Source organism: Sphaerodactylus townsendi, linkage group LG02 (assembly GCF_021028975.2).
Source record: "Sphaerodactylus townsendi isolate TG3544 linkage group LG02, MPM_Stown_v2.3, whole genome shotgun sequence".
In the NCBI taxonomy this organism is placed as follows: Eukaryota; Metazoa; Chordata; class Lepidosauria; order Squamata; family Sphaerodactylidae; genus Sphaerodactylus; species Sphaerodactylus townsendi.
Window position 1 is genome coordinate 173,378,637 of NC_059426.1, and position 16,058 is coordinate 173,394,694.

At 48.9% G+C, this 16,058-nt stretch overlaps 1 protein-coding gene across 1 annotated transcript; it reads right to left on the bottom strand.

The window, feature by feature from the left end:
- Positions 1-431: 431 nt before the first annotated feature.
- On the bottom strand, positions 432-15,609 carry KTN1 (kinectin 1). Its single transcript, XM_048484667.1, has 9 exons — positions 15,470-15,609; positions 13,633-13,723; positions 11,332-11,400; positions 9,950-9,987; positions 7,832-7,922; positions 7,586-7,654; positions 4,254-4,291; positions 2,800-2,890; positions 432-539 (listed from the first exon to the last, which is right to left on the bottom strand). Exons 1-9 carry the CDS (start codon positions 15,580-15,582, stop codon positions 432-434), a joined length of 708 nt encoding a protein of 235 aa, XP_048340624.1. The 5' UTR covers positions 15,583-15,609.
- Between the last annotated feature and the right edge of the window lie 449 nt (positions 15,610-16,058).

Sequence of the window (16,058 nt, forward strand, 5' to 3'; positions counted from 1 at the left end):
ATTGACCTTGCTATCTTCATTGTTACTCCCAGGCTACAGACTTCTTTGGGACTCACATGCCAGGCTACTCTATTCAGAGGGCCTCACCTTTTGACCTCACAGTATATATACTCCACTTGCTGTCCATTCCTACTATCAGATCCTCTGAAGATGCCAGCCACAGAGGCAGGCGAAACGTCAGGAGAGCATGCTGCTAGCACACGGCCATACAGCCCGGAAACCACACAGAACCCCAAACATAGGATGATTCCATGCCTGGCCTCCTTGCAACAGGGGTCTCCAACCTGGTGCCCGTGGGCTCCCATGGCACCCACCAACATCTCTCCTATTGCCCACCTTATGTTTTCAGAAAGTGGGCAACAGATTTTGTCCAGCAAGGGTTCTGACTGGCTGGGCAGATTTTTTTTTAATTTGTATGGCAGCGGCTGCCGCTACAGCACAAGAATCGTCATGGTGGCGGCCATTTTGTGGCTGAGCCCTCCGCCCTCCATCAGAATTCCAAAGCTGCCCATAGGCTCAAAGAGGCTGGGGACTCCTGCCTTGGAAGAAGGAGGGAATGTCAGCAGGAGGACTAAGAACACCCTGTGACTTCAAGGAAGCGCCGAGACTCGAACCAAGGACTCCCCGAGCTCCCGTCAACAGTTCCATTAAGCCTCACTCACTTTTGGGCGGGAGGGGGGGGGGCATCTGGCCGGCCACCACACAAAACAAGACAAGGGGCTAGATGCTCCATTTGACACCGCAGGGCTGCTCTTGTTGCCCCCACAATATGATCCCTGCTCCGTGCTGACTGTCCAAGGGCCAAAAGCAGAAGAGGAGAAGGTGCTCTTATGGGCAGTTCCATGCTCACATGTCCGGTTTGGCCCTTGAACGTGCTGAAGCTTTTTCCTCATAGCACTCTGGGTGATTCCGGACAGGCCAAATATAACGGGTTCAAAGGTGTGAGAAAAGCGCTACGGGGGAGAAGTTTCCACAAAACTCACCCCCCCCCCCCAAACGCTTCTCACCCGTTATATTTGGCTCAATCTGAGTTGAACGAAAGTTGCTAAATTAGCAACTTTTCCCCTTTAACCTGGGTTTTGGACGCTTCCTTCTTCTCTGTGCAAACTACGGCAAGCAGGAAGCGTTTTATGTATGCACACACACACCCCTCCACCATTACGGTTTCACAGTGTTTCTTGCGCTAACCATGCCGCATTGTGACATTGCGATCCCAGCGATTCTCCAGGCAGTACCCATTAGGGTGGATTTTCTAGCCACTTAGTCAGTGGTGGGATCCAAAAATTTTAGTAACAGGTTCCCATGGGGGTGGGATTCAAACAGTGGCATAGCGCCAATGGGGCTGGGCAGGGCACAGCAGGGGCGTGGCAGGGCATTCCGGGGCGGGGCTGTGGCAAGGACGCAGCCGCTGCGCCGGTCCTTGGGCAGGGAACGAATGCACGCAGGCGCAGGCTGCCACGCACACCAGTGCACCACCTGCTAGACTGCTTCAAGTTCTGTGCGCTACTGTTGAGGAGCAGAGGAGGGGCATAACTAAGGCAAAAATCACGTGGCAAAATCACTACTTAGTAACCCCCTCTCGGCACACACAAATAATTAGTAACCTACTCTCGGGAACCTGTGAGAACCTGCTGGATCCCAATTCCTCCGTAATTATTATTATTATTATTATTATTATTTATTATATTTATAAGTTTCCCTCCCTAAGGGCTCAGGGCAGCGAACAACAGACAATAGAGCACAATAAAATCAATAGTATCAACTATAAAATCATTAGAAATAGCTCTATATATTAAAACCCATCCCCATTAAAAGCAGCGTTCTAACATCAGATATATCGATGGCGTCTCTCTAATCAGTCCCCTGAAGAGGAAAAAGGGAAGGAAAAGATGGTAAGTCCACAGATGTTATGGAGAAAGCGGGGAAGGTGGGGGGGGGGGGACCATCAGCGGCCGGATTCAAAGTCTCGGGTGGAACAGTTCACTCTTGCAGGCCCCGCGGAAATCTTCTAGATCCCGGTGAGGGGCCCGCCAGAAGCTGGAGACAGAGCGTTCCACCAGGCAGGGGCCAGAGCTGTAAAAGCTCTGGCCCGGGTGGAGGCCAGCCGCATCATTGAGGGACCAGGGATCACCAGTAAGTTGGCCTCTGCTGACCGCAGAGGCCGAGTTGGGATGTATGGGGCAAGACGGTCCCGCAGGTACGGAGGTCCCAGGCTGCGCAAGGCCTTAAAGGTCAGTACCAGCACTTTGAAAATGATTCGGAATTCAACCGGGAGCCAGTGCAGGCGGCGCAACACAGGTAAAACATGATCTCTGGCGGCACCCCCTGTGAGCAAATGGGCCGCCGCGTTCTGGACCAGTTTTAGTTTCCGAATCAGACGCAAGGGAAGGCCTGCGTAGAGCGAGTTGCAATAGTCTAGCCTGGAGTGTATTTGGAGGATTCTTGGGTGTGTGGATTCTCAGGGCGGGGGGGGGGGGGGGGTCCTCAGATGCTCTGTTCACAGAAAAACACAGTGTTTCTTTTGCTAACCATGCCGCATTGTGGCACTGCGACCCCAGCGATCTCATATGGCCCCAGCACCCACCGTGCGAATGGTGACACAGCCAATACAGGTTCAATTAACCTGTTCGTATTGCCTGTGCAGAAAGGACCTCTGTGAACAATTCCTGAAAGGCGCTGCAGGGGCAAACCTGTAAAGCACCCCTTCCTCTGCCTGCTGATTGAGCAAAAAGGTCAAAGGTGAGCTCAGAGGTTTTGCCCTCTGATTCTGAAGGGCTCTCCATAGTTCAGGGGACTTACCTGAAGCTGCTCGGCCATCTTCGCCATCTCCCTCTCCTTCTCTTTCAGTAACAGCTCCGTGCTTCTCATCTGCTCCTCTTTCCCTTTCAACCTGCAACAGGCATCACAAATGAGGGAAAGCAAGGAGAAGAAAAGAAGAAGAGTTTGGATTTATATCCCCCCTTTCTCTCCTGCAAGGAGACTCAATGGGGCTGACAATCTCCTTGCCCTCCCCTCCCCCACAACAAACACCCTGTGAGGTGAGTGGGGCTGAGAGAGTTCAGAGAGAACGGTGACTAGCCCAAGGTCACCCAGCTGGCATGTGTTGGGAGTGCACAAGCTAATCTGGTTCCCCATATAAGCCTGCACAGGTCAACTGGCAGAGCAGGGAATTAAACCTGGTTCTCCAGATTAGAGTGCACCTGCTCTTAACCACAACACCACCTGGCTTATTGGTCTAGAACAGGAGTCTGCAACCTGAACCTCTCCAAATGTTCATGGACTACAATTCCCAATTGGCCATGCTGGCAGGGGCTGATGGGATTTGTAGTCCATGAACATCTGGAGATCCGCAGGTTGCAGACTCTTGGTCTAGAAAGTAATTCTTCTGGGAAACAGAGTCTGGGATATCCTCAGCATTGCAACTGAACTTTGCATGATTCAGTCACAAACAAAGCAGAAGGATATTTGGTATTTTTAAAAACTTCTAGTACGTAACAGCTGCATAAGGCAGTAAAAATTCCACACTGAATGTTGTGGGGATGCAACTAAAGCAATTTAATATGCTGCCAGTTATCAGGGTTTTAAAAAACTTTTTATTCATTTTTAGAGTAGAATAAATAGCAATAAATTTATAAATGACCAATGTTCATCAGCTACAAATAACACAACTACCTGCTGAAAACTACAAACAGATCTGGCTACCATGGACAATTTACCAATCAAATAAACACAATATTGTAATCTCTCCAGTCAAATATTAAAAATATTCTAACTTTCCTTTTCTTGCTTTAGGTGAATTTAAGTCTAGGTTAAGAAATATTTGTAATTGTTTGTGAATATACGGATAAGTTACTTAACAGACTAGAATAAAAGTCGTTATATATGTTGAATTATTTTAGGAAGAATGCGGGGAAGTCAAAGGGGAGGATGAAAGGGTGGGGAAGGGGGGGAGGAAAATGGGAGGGGGGGTTAATGAGCAATCCAGGAAAAGACTATATGAATAGAATATATTAGATGACTGTGATATGCTCCCTTTTTAAGTTATGTATAATCTGCATGTTAGACAACATATGGATATTGATGTTTAATTGATAAATGAATGTGTACAGCCTGGTTCTGAAGGTGTTTTTTTAAAGGAGGCCATAGCCATTAATATCCCTCGTCGTGTTTCCCTCCATGTAAGAAGCAAACTTTATCTTATAAACTATTATAGCTTCATTTCAGGTACAATATTTATCTTTGGCAACACTTACAGACTCTGAAGATCTTTGACTTCTTGTGCAACCGATATCTGAGGGGGAAAGCATACGACGGATTGTCAGACGGGAAAGATGCTCAAGGGAAAATGCAGATTAGCAACACTGAATTACAGTTCATCTCCAGACTACAGAGATCCTGGGGGAAAGGGATGCGCTGGAGCAGGGCCCCCCAAACCTATCAGGGTCTGCACATATGGAATTCTGATATGGCCTGATGGGCGAAGGAACAAAATGGCTGCCTCAGGAGGCGGAGTCAACCACAAAATGATTGCCACAGGTTATCTTCAGTCACACAATGAAGATCCTGTCATGACAGTTAGATCATGGTGATCATATCCTATCCAGCAGAGGTATCAGTCAGCAAGAAAGGAATGATCTGACAGCTAGAGAACTGGTTTTAACCAGATGCAAGGGACCTTTACAATGATTGGTAGAGCCATGTATATAAGCAACTGTATTGTACTGTGTCTGTGTTCCTTAGGGAAACAAGTGCATGGCGAAGCACTTTGTTGGACTGCTTAATATTCCTGCTTATTCTACGTTGTATACAGTTTCTTGTACATAGAGCAACTCAATGGTAAAAGCCTTCTTTTGAATGAAACAGCTGTGTGGAGTTTTTCTTCATGAAGGTGGGGGTTTGCTGTACAAGACCGCTTGTTCTACTCTGAGTAGCACCGCTCAATTCTGCTATCAGATCCTGGCGGCGTGGTGGCAGCTGCTGTTAAAGCAATATATTTTTTTAAAAATCTGCACATTCAATCAAATCTAAATCAGAAGCCTTTTTGGGCAAATGCCCTACCTGGCGGGCACCAGAAAAGGTGTCATGGGGCACCACGGCGGCCGCAGGTGCCACATTGGAGGGTGGATTCTTAGGCATTATAACCCCCTCCCCAGACGCCACTCTCAATCTTTTGAATCACAGTTCCCAAGTTCTGCCATTCCCAAATGCAAGAGCTACCAGCAGGTTAGGCCAAGCGGCACTCCCCTGCTCCCCAAAGCAGTTTGAGCCTCTTCAAGATTAAATTATGATAGATTTTTAAATTCAGAATTTGCATCGCTGATACCCTGTATCAGGTATAATAAAAAAAATCACCGGTAGAGGATGTGGTTCTCTGCTTTTAAAGAACTGTAATCCAGGGGTGCCCAATGCAGTGGCCGTGGGGTGCTACGGCGCTGGCCGACAGCAGCAGTGGCGCAGGAGGTTAAGAGCTCATGTATCTAATCTGGAGGAACCGGGTTTGATTCCCCGCTCTGCCGCCTGAGCTGTGGAGGCTTATCTGGGGAATTCAGATTAGCCTGGGCACTCCCACACAGGCCAGCTGGGTGACCTTGGGCTAGTCACAGCTTCTCGGAGCTCTCTCAGCCCCACCTACCTCACAGGGTGTTTATTGTGAGGGGTATAGGGCAGTGGTGGCGAACCTTTGGCACTCCAGATGTTATGGACTACAATTCCCATCAGCCCCTGCCAGCATGGCCAATTGGTCATTCTGGAAGGGGCTGATGGGAATTGTAGTCCATAACATCTGGAGTGCCAAAGGTTCGCCACCACGGGTATAGGGTAAGGAGATTGTAAGCCCCTTTGAGTCTCCTGCAGGAGAGAAAGGGGGGATATAAATCCAAAATCTTCTTCTTCTTCCTTGCACACTCCATGTCTTTGAAGGGAAGAAGAGTTTGGATTTATACCCCTTTCTCTCCTCTACGGAAACTCAAGGCAGCTTACAAAACTCCTACCCTTTCTCTCCTCACAACAGACGCCTTGCGAGGTAGGTGGGGCTGAGAGAGATCTCAGAGAACCGTGACTGACCCACGGTCATCCGGCAGGTTTCATGTGTGGAATAGGCCCACTGTTAGAAAGTGGGTGGGCTTTTGCCAATCTAGGCTTCTGACTAGCTGTGCAGAAAGCCAGCGCGGTGTAGTGGTTAAGAGCAGGTGGACTCTAACCTGGAGAACCGGGTTTGATTCCCCACTCCTCCACCTGAGCGGCAAATTATTATCTGGTAAACTGGATTTGTTTCCCTGCTGGGTGACTTGGGTTTATTCAGTCCTCTCAGACCTCTCTCAGTCCCACCGACCTCACCAGGTGTCTGTTGTGGGGAGAGGAAGAGAAAAGAGTTTGTAAGTCCCTTTAAAGTCTCCTTAGAGGAGAGAAAGGGGGACTATGAATCCAAACTTCTTAAAATTTTTGCTTTGGCAGGAGCTACCACCACAGCATAAGGATCTTAACATGCAACAGTCACCTCCAGGTTAGACTATTGTAACTCGCTCTACGCGGGCCTTCCCGTGCATTTGATCCGGAAGCTGAAACTGGTCCAGCATGCGGCGGCTCGCTCGCTCACAGGGGGCGCCTACCAACCTGTGCTGCGCAGCCTGCACTGGCTCCCAGTTGAGTTCCGAATCATCTTCAAGGTGTGGGTACTGACCTTTAAGGCCTTACGCGGCCTGGGACCCTCGTATCTTCGGGACCGCATTACCCCATATGTCCCCACTCAGCCTCTGCGTTCAGCAGAGGCCAATTTACTGGTGGTTCCTGGCCCCTCAATGATGCGGCTGGCCTCCACTCGGGCCAGGGCCTTCTCAGCCTTGGCCCCTGCCTGGTGGAACACTCTTCCTCCAGCTGTCCGGGCCCTGCGGGATCTTGGTGAATTCCGCAGGGCCTGTAAGACTGAGTTGTTCCACCGGGCTTTTGGAGTGTCTAGCTGCTGATCGAGGTGCCCCTTCTTCTATTCTATTCCTCCGGTTTCGGAGTCCCCCTGTCATCTAGGGGACCCACTTCTTGTTCTGCTTCCCCCTCCTTGGGAGGGTTTAATCGGGGTTATTGCTGACGCCATTTTTACTGAATTTACCGCTGTGTTTTAAATTCTTAAATTAATATTTTAGCCTAATGGGGTTTTTGTTTGTATATATTGTATGTAGAATCTGTGTTCTGAACTGCCCAGAGCCCTCTGGGGGTTGGGCGGTATAAAAATCCCATAAATAAATAAGTAAGTAAGTAAGTAAGTAAGTAAGTAAGTAAGTAAGTAAGTAAGTAAGTAAGTAAGTAAGTAAGTAAGTAAGTAAGTAAGTAAGTAAGTAAGTAAGTAAGTAAGTAAGTAAATAAAAACCAGTGGCAGTTATTTTGTGGTTGAGCCCAACGCATAGTATCAGAATTCCAAAGGTGTCCACTGGCTCCAAAGGTTTGGGGACCCCTGCTTCCCTCGATGACAACACATGGAAAAATGGCCCCCCCTCTCCTATTCAGAGCTCTCCCGTTAAGACACTGAAGAGAAGCACAGTCTTGCTGAGCCCAGCTGCCCCCTGCAAGCGTCCCGCCGGCTGGCCGGCTTTACCTGGGCGTCCTTCTCAAGCTGGGCCTTCCCTACATCTTCTTTCAGAGCCTCTACTTCCTGTGTCAAAGCCTTTTCAATGACAAAACAGACAAGGTTGGACAATGGAGACAACAACACCCCCCCACACACAATGAAAGAACAAAATGGATGCAAACACTTTTTAAGAATTATGCAACCGCCCACGAGATGCCCCGTTAATGTCACACAGGAGGAGGACAGGGAGCGGATGGGGAAGCCGGCAACTACCTGGACTGTCTTCTCCTTGGTCGTCACTTTCAGGACTTCGGCCTGCAGCAGCTCCTCCACGGACTTGATCTTGCCATCTTTTTCACTGATTCTGAGGGGGAAAGTAGGGCAAAGGCATAAGGGCCTGTGTGGGGACAGACACACCTTCTAGCACTTCACTACCAAGGGAGAACTGGTCAGATGGTGAAGCAGCTACAGAGGCAGACTTGGCCTGAGCAGGCCCAGATTCAAATTTCTGACCCTGGACCACTCAGTCCAACTCCAAACCTACCCTGGGATGAATGCTGTATGATGTCCTTGGAGAAAGGATCATAAGGACATAAGGAAGAGCCTGCTGGATCAGACCAGAGTCCATCTAGTCCACCACTCTGCTACTCACAGTGGCCCACCAGGTGCCTTTGGGAGCTCACATGCAGGAGGTGAAAGCAATGGCCTTCTGCTGCTGCTGCTGCTGCTGCTGCTGCTGCTGCTGCTCCGAGCACCTGGTCTGCTATGGCATTTGCAATCTCAGATCAAGGAGGATCAAGATTGGTCGCCATAGATCGATTTCTCCTCCATAAATCTGTTCAAGCCCCTTTTAAAGCTATCCAGGTTAGTGGCCGTCACCACCTCCTGTGGCAGCATATTCCAAACACCAAACATGAACGGATATGACAGATGGAATGCATTAGATAGAAAGTGGTAAGATTATGTTCGCTCATGTGTGGTGTCTCTGGAGTTTAGCTGTTCAGATATGTGAGAAATAAAGAGATACTAGGTGGTATCTTACGCCTTTCATCCAGCCAAACTAGCCCTCCCGTTGTGGAGGAGCTGCTTTTAACTTCGCTTAGTGGATTGAAAAGATTCAGCCTTTAGCCTATACAAACTGCAGCAGCAATCATGATGCCTGTAGACTAGACTACTACATTGCACTCTAACTAGGATTACCCTTGAAGAGTGTTCGAAAGCTGCAGCTAATGCAGAATGCTGTGGGTAGACTACTGATTGTGGCCAGGTATCGGGAGAATGTGACCGAGATACCACAGCAAGTACACTGGCTACTGATCCACTCCCAACCCCAATACAGGTTGTTGGTTTTTACCTTTAAGGCCCTACATGGCTCGGAACTAGAGTATCCGAAGGACCCTCTTCTCGTGTATTTTCCTGCCTGGCCATTACAATGACAGGGAGAGGCCCTCCCGACAGTTCCACCAATCTGGTGGGCCTAAAAGACAGGGCCTTTTCTGTGGTAGCCCCGTGATTATAGAATAACCTTCCCAGAGAGATGTGACAGGCCCGCTTATTGTCGACCTTCAGGAGGTTGTTGAAGAAGATTTTATTTAGGACTGGTTTTGATTACATCACCACCAATTCTAAATTGTGATTCTTAATTTTGGGTTTATGTATTTTATCAATACTGTAAGCCAGTGGTGGCGAACCTTTGGCACTCCAGATGTTATGGACTACAATTCCCATCAGCTCCTCCCAGCATGGCCAATTGGCTGCAAACCTCTGGTTTGCAGGAGCTCCACCTGGTCTGGTTTGCAGGAGCTCCAATTGGCCATGCTGGCAGGGGCTGATGGGAATTGTAGTCCATAACATCTGGAGTGCCAAAGGTTCACCACCATGGCTGTAAGCTGTCTTGAGCTCCATATGGAAGAAAGGCAGCTAAAAACTGTTTTAAATACATAATAAAATAGCTTCAACCAGCTGTATCTTAAACATTGGGCAGTCCGGGACTTGGGGCATTCAGAGGGCAGCCCAGGAGATGGAGCCAAATTTAGCTGGCTTCTACTGCCCACCCGGCCTCCATCCGCCAGCAGAGCTGGCCTCGGAGATATGCCACTTTTTCGTGGCATATCCCTGTTATCTCCTATGGGGGATTCTCGCCGGGTGGGGGGGGGATTTTTGTTTTGGGCTTCTCATGCTGCAGGGAAGTCCTTTGGGCGGGACCGTCCTCACCTGCCCGCCCAATCTGGACTGGGCAGTAAGGCATCTAAGGTACGTATGACTCACTAGAAGCTTGATGAGAACAGGTGGCGAACAACTGATGCAGATCTGAATTTGCTGTCATAACTAATTCAGGGAGAGGTGGGCAGCAGGTTAAAATGGAAGGAGAGGCACCAGGCTGACACTTACACTTTTTGCAATTCTTCCACTAATGACGCAAAGGAACCCTTGGAAAGAAAAAAAAGATGCAAGAGAGATTTCAGTTAGAGGGAAAGGCTCATTGGGGAGGGAGGGAGGGAGGGAGGGAGGGAGGGAGGGAGCATCAAAATGGAATGATTTGTTTTTGACAGTTCTATAAAGTTCTATATCTGCGACACACCTCTGAAGATGCCAGCCACAGATGCAGGCAAAACGTTAGGAACAAGATCCACCAGACCACGGCCACACGGCCCGGAAAACCCACCAGAACAAGTTCTATAAAGCCCCAATTCAGTTTTTGGGGAGAACAAAAAACCTTGGGGAACCAGCTCTCTGTCGCTTTAAATACGGAAAGGAGTTGCGGCTCAGTGGTAAACCATCTGCAGTCGTAAAGCATGCAGAAAATCCTGGGTTCGATCCCCGGCATCTCCAGTTAAAATTATCTGCCAGCAGCTGACGTGAAAGACCTCTCCCTGGGACCCTAGAGAGCAGCTGCAAGTCTGAATAGGCAACACTGACTTTGATGGACTGAAGGTCTGATTCGGTATAAGGCACTTTCATTGAAGAAGAGAAGAAGAGTTTTGGATTTCTATCCCCCCTTTCTCTCCTGCAGGAGTCTCAAAGGGGCTTACAATCTCCTTGCCCTTCCCCCCTCACAACAAACACCCTGTGAGGTAGGTGGGGCTGAGAGAGCTCCGAGAAGCTGTGACTAGCCCAAGGTCACCCAGCTGGCGTGTGTGGGAGTGCACAGGCTAATCTGAATTCCCCAGATAAGCCTCCACAGCTCAGGCGGCAGAGCTGGGAATCAATCCCAGTTCCTCCGGATTGGATACACGAGCTCTTAACCTCCTACGCCACTGCTGCTCCATTGGTGGAATGTGTATCCCCAGATGAGAAAGTGAAACAGCTGCATAACGCTGCGTAATTTGTACTGTTTAATCGAGAGGAATGTGGCTTTCTTCACTGCATTCCAGATCTGATCTATTTATGAAGGTTCTAACACAGAGGTCCCCAACATGGTACCCAAGGGACCACGGCACCTCCAACACCTTTCCGGGCATCCGCTAAGTGTTTCAAGAAAGTGGGTGGGGCCAGACGGGGCTCCGCCCAGTAGGGCTTTCGATGGCCCACGTGAGATCTGATTGGCTGTACAGATTAAAATAACATTTGACAAGAACAGCAATTTTATTTATACCACGCCCTCTCCATTTTGCTGTTTCACTCAGCCAAACACAGTGTGCAAAGCGGACTGAAAAGGGACTGAAAGTGAATTATTCAGTGTGTGTGAACACAGCTGCTCATTGACTTCTACAGCAGTATCTTACGATTAGAAGGGACTCATCTGAAGATCAGTCTGAAACAGAGACGCTTACCTGCTCTGTTTGCGCCCTCTGTAGAGTTGACACTTCGTTTTTCAAAGATGCGTTTTCCTTCCTTAATACCTTTCAAGAAGAAAACATTTGCATGGTTTACCAACTGGAATATGCACGTAGTCCGTGCCACACCGAAATATTGTGAGCAGGTCCTACTTCGCTGTGTGGTCTCTACCACCGAACATTCACGTCTGCCTACCCTGCGTCCTTTTGAACTTTGAAGGCGGACAGAAGAGTCAAGAGGAAACTCTTGGCTGATCTGAACAAAGATCACAGTCAGTCTCCAAAGTATAAAAGGCCCAAGACCGTCAGCAGTTACCCTAGTTAATATCTACAAAAAACAAACATGTTCACATTAGAAGTGGGGGTTCAATGTGCTGTCAAATTGCAGCTGACTTACAGTAACCCTGTAGGGCAGGGGTGTCCAACTCTGGCACTTCATATGTTCATGGACTACAATTCCCATCAGCCCCTGCTGGCATGGCTTATGGGAATTGTAGTCCATGAACATCTGAAGCACCAGAGTAGGACACCCCTGTAGGGTTTTCAAAGTACCGTATATACTCGTGTATAAGTTGACTCGTGTATAAGTCGAGGCACCTAATTTTACCACAAAAAACTGGGAAAACTTACTGACTCGCGTATAAGTCGAGGGTGGGAAATGCGGCAGCTAAAGGTAAATTTCAAAAATAAAAATAGATACCAATAAAATTACATTAATTGAGGCATCAGTAGGTTAAATGTTTTTGCATATTTATTTCACCTAGTGGGCTAAGTAGATATGGACGGCCTAGGCTAGCCTGATCTTCTCAGAAGCTAAGCTAAGCTATTTCAGTAAACTAGCTCTGTAAGTGGAAAAGAGGGTCAACAAGAACAATATGGTCTCAACAATAACTGTTTATGTTAGCAGTACCAACATTTCAGAGTATCTTTAGGAGACCCTCCTGATGATACCACCCAGGTTTGGCGAAGTTTGGTTCAGGGGGTCCAAAGTTATGGACCCTCAAAAGGGTAGCCCCATCTACTATTAGCTTCCATTGGAAACAATGGGGGATGGGAGCACCCACTTTGGGGATCCATAACTTTGGACCCCCTGAACCAAACATCACCAAACCTGGCTGGTATCAGCAAGAGATTATCCTGATGATACCACCCAGGTTTAGTGAAGTTTGGTTCAAGGGGTCCAAAGTTATGGACCCTCAAAATGTAGCCCCATCTACTATTAGCTCCCATTGGAAACAATGGGGGATGGGGCACCCCCTTTGGGGGTCCATAACTTTGGACCCCCTGAACCAAACTTTACCAAACTTGGCTGGTATCATCAGGAGTGTCACCTGATGATACGCTGAAATTTTGGTGCCGCTAGCCTAAAAACTGTGCCCCCTGGTGGCTGACAAAGTAAAAACCCTAAAATATTTTTTTAAATACACGGGGGGCTTTTTCAGCACAAAAATATGCCGAAAAACTCGACTTATACACCAGTATATACGGTAAGAGACCCACAAAGGAGATCTGCCATGCCAGCAGGGGCTGGTGGGAATTGTAGTCCATGAACATCTGAAGCGCCAGAATAGGACACCCCTGCTGTAAGGCTTTCAAGGTAAGAGATCCACAAAGAAGATCTGCCATGGCCTGCCTCTGCATAACCCTGGACTTACTTGGTGGTCTCCCATCCAAATACCAACCAAGGCTGACCCAGCTTAGCTTCTGAGAAGATCAGGCTAGCCTAGGCCATCCGTATCTTCTTAGCCCACAAGGTGACACAGGGTCCTAGTCAGATATGCATTTCTATGGGAAGGCAAGGTATACATCCCTTGAAGGGACAAATAGGTCCTACAGCACTGTGGACCAACCTGCGGGGGTAGAAAGTGCCATCAAGTCACAGCTGACAAGACAACTCCACAGAACTGTCAAGGCAAAGGACAGTGGTCTGTGGTCTGCCATTGCCTGCCTCCACGTGGGCTGAGAGGGAGAACCGCGACTGGCCCAAGGTCACCCAAAAGGCTTCACGTGGAGGAGCGGGGGATCAAACCCGGTTCTCCAGATTAGAGTGTGCCGCTCTTAATCACAGCATCACGGCAGCTTTCTGGACATACTTGGAATTCTCTATTTAACATATTTGTGACTGCAGCTGATCAACAAATCAGATGCTGGATAATGCAGCTGCCAGGTTCACACAAGCAGTTACTACAAATCCAGGAATGCAACTCTTGCAGAAATGGGCAGTGCACAGCAGAAGCGCGTCTGCGATCCGGGGCTACTCCATTCACAATCCGGGTGCAAGTGACTCTACGTGGTTACCTTCAGTTCGCCTTCCTTATTTGCCATCTCTATGAGTCCCGTCTCAAGGAGATTTTCAACCGTCTTGATTTTATCATCCTTGTCTGTAATACTGAGGGGGGGGGGGAGGAGAAATAAGATCACTCTATGTCACGTCCCTGATGGTCCTGCCATATTGCTCCTTCCCCATCCTTTTCCTGTTGCTCCTGCCAGGAGGATGGGAACTGGTGTGAGTGAGTGTGTCTGTGCTTGTTTGCTTTCCAGTGCGGTCCCCTCCCCACAGTGGTGGGATCCAAAAATTTTAGTAACAGGTTCCCATGGTGGTGGGATTCAAACTGGGGCGTAGCGCCAATGGGGATGGGCGGGGCACGACGGGGGCGTGGCCGGGCATTCCTGGGCGGGGCTGTGGCAAGGACGCAGCCGCTGCGCCGGTCCTTGGGCGGGAAACGAATGCACGCGGGCGCAGGCTGCCACGCACACCGGTGCACCTCCTGCTAGACTGCTTCAAGTTCTGCGCGCTACTGCTGAGAGGAGGGGCGTAACTAAGGCAAAAATCACGTGGCAAAATCACCAATTAGGAACCCCCTCTCGGCACACACACATAATTAGTAACCTACTCTCGGGAACCTGTGAGAACCTGCTGGATCCCACCTCTGCCTCCCCCCTTTCCTCCCTTTTGGGCCTCTTGGTGAGAACACTGCTTGCTTTCCAGTTGCTCTGCTCAGAGATAACATAGCCAGTTCTGCTTTGGGAACCCTGCTCTGCCGTTATGTAAGCATCCAATTATGTTACACGGCTTAAACTGGTTCCACCTGGTTTGGAAGGAAGAGGGGCTCTTATGGGGATATCAATAAACAGCCTGTCATGCATTTTCAGATCTGTCTATGTTTCCTACTTGCCAATATCCTGCTACAGTACTTCAATAAAGAATTACATATGCTAATCTTGAGTTCTTCAATTGAGACTGTAGTCACGGGGCACGACACTCGAAGCCATGGGTGTCCAACCTATGGTCCTTCAGATGTTCAGGGACTACAATTCCCATCAGCCCCTGCCAGCATGGCCAATTTGCAGAGTTCGTGGGAATTGTAGTTCATGAACATCCGAAGGGCCATGGGTTGGATACCCCTGCTCTAAGCCAAAGTAGCTTGGAATACGGCTTCTTTGCTCTTGGAAGTAAGTTTCAGCTGGGTAGCCTTGTTGGTCTGACGCAGAAGAGCAAGATTCGAGTTTGGTAGCATCTTAGAGATCAACAAGATTTCCAGCTGTTTGAGATTCAAAGATCGGATCAGATTAGAATCATAGAATGATAGAGTTGGAAGAGACCCCCAAGGGCCATCAAGTCCAACCCCCTGCCATGCAGGAACACACAATCAAAGCACTCCTGACAGATGGCCATCCAGCCTGTGTTTAAAAACCTCCAAAGATGGAGACTCCACCACACTCCGAGGAAGTGAATTCCACTGTCGAACAGCCCTGACAGTCAGGAAGTTTTTCCTGATGCTTAGGTGGAACCTCTTTTCCTTCACCTTGAACCCATTCCTCCTGGTCCTGGTCTCTGGAGCAGCAGAAAACAAGCTTGCTCCCTCACCAACATGACATCCCTTCCAAAGGGATTAGATAAAGGGAGATTCGATGCTTGAAAGCTTATATCTGGGAAAACATTTTCAATGTTGAAGGTGCCACCAGACACGAATCTTGCCAGTGGGAGCATTATACTAAACTCAGCGACGCTTACTACAGGAGTAAACACGCACAGGCTCAGGCTTAAAAAGGCTCAGAGCAAAAGCCGCTGTCAATCCTACTTTAAACGTTATCCAAATTTGTTGAAAGTGCCCGCTGTTCTTGTGACTCTTACCTCCTTTCCATTTGCTCCAACAGTTCCATATTAGCCTGAAACGAGAAAGAAAACAGCTGTTCCTCTGCGGCTTCATCCGAAAATTTGCCTATTGAAAATCCAGCTGTGGGCATTCACCCACTACTCTGCAGACAGGTCAGAGGTATCCCACAGCCACCAGGATGACGGGACTTCCTCACATCTGTCCACAGCTTCGGAACATCTCCTGCAGACTGGTCAAAGACAGTCATGTGTCCTGTCAGGTGAGACACTCTGCAGTACTTCTGTCTCACTCAGAGAAGTGAAGAGTTTTGGATCAATGATGCGGTTGGCCTCCACTCGGACCAGGGCCTTTACGGCTCTGGCGCCGGCCTGGTGGAACACTCTCCCGCCAGCTGTCCGGGCCCTGCGGGACCTTGGGGAATTCTGCAGGGCCTGTAAGACTGAGTTGTTCCACCGGGCCTTTGGGGAGACCAGCCGCTGAAGGTGCCCCAGTTCCCTCCCCTTTGCTTCCTATAGGTCCCTAACACCGCCGGGACCCATTATCCTCTCTTTATTTCTTTTAGGAGGGTCATGTAAGGGTTTCATGGGACGCTGTTTTAGGTTATAA

Coding starts and splice junctions, on each gene's coding strand:
- KTN1 (XM_048484667.1), bottom strand. CDS start 15,582: ATGCCCACAGCTGGATTTTCAATAGGCAAATTTTCGGATGAAGCCGCA. Junction 7,923..9,949: donor GTGGAAGAATTGCAAAAAGT/GTAAGTGTCAGC, acceptor TTTCCCCCTCAG/AATCAGTGAAAAAGATGGCA. Junction 540..2,799: donor AGATGGCCGAGCAGCTTCAG/GTAAGTCCCCTG, acceptor CCTTCTTCCAAG/GCAGGAGTCCCCAGCCTCTT.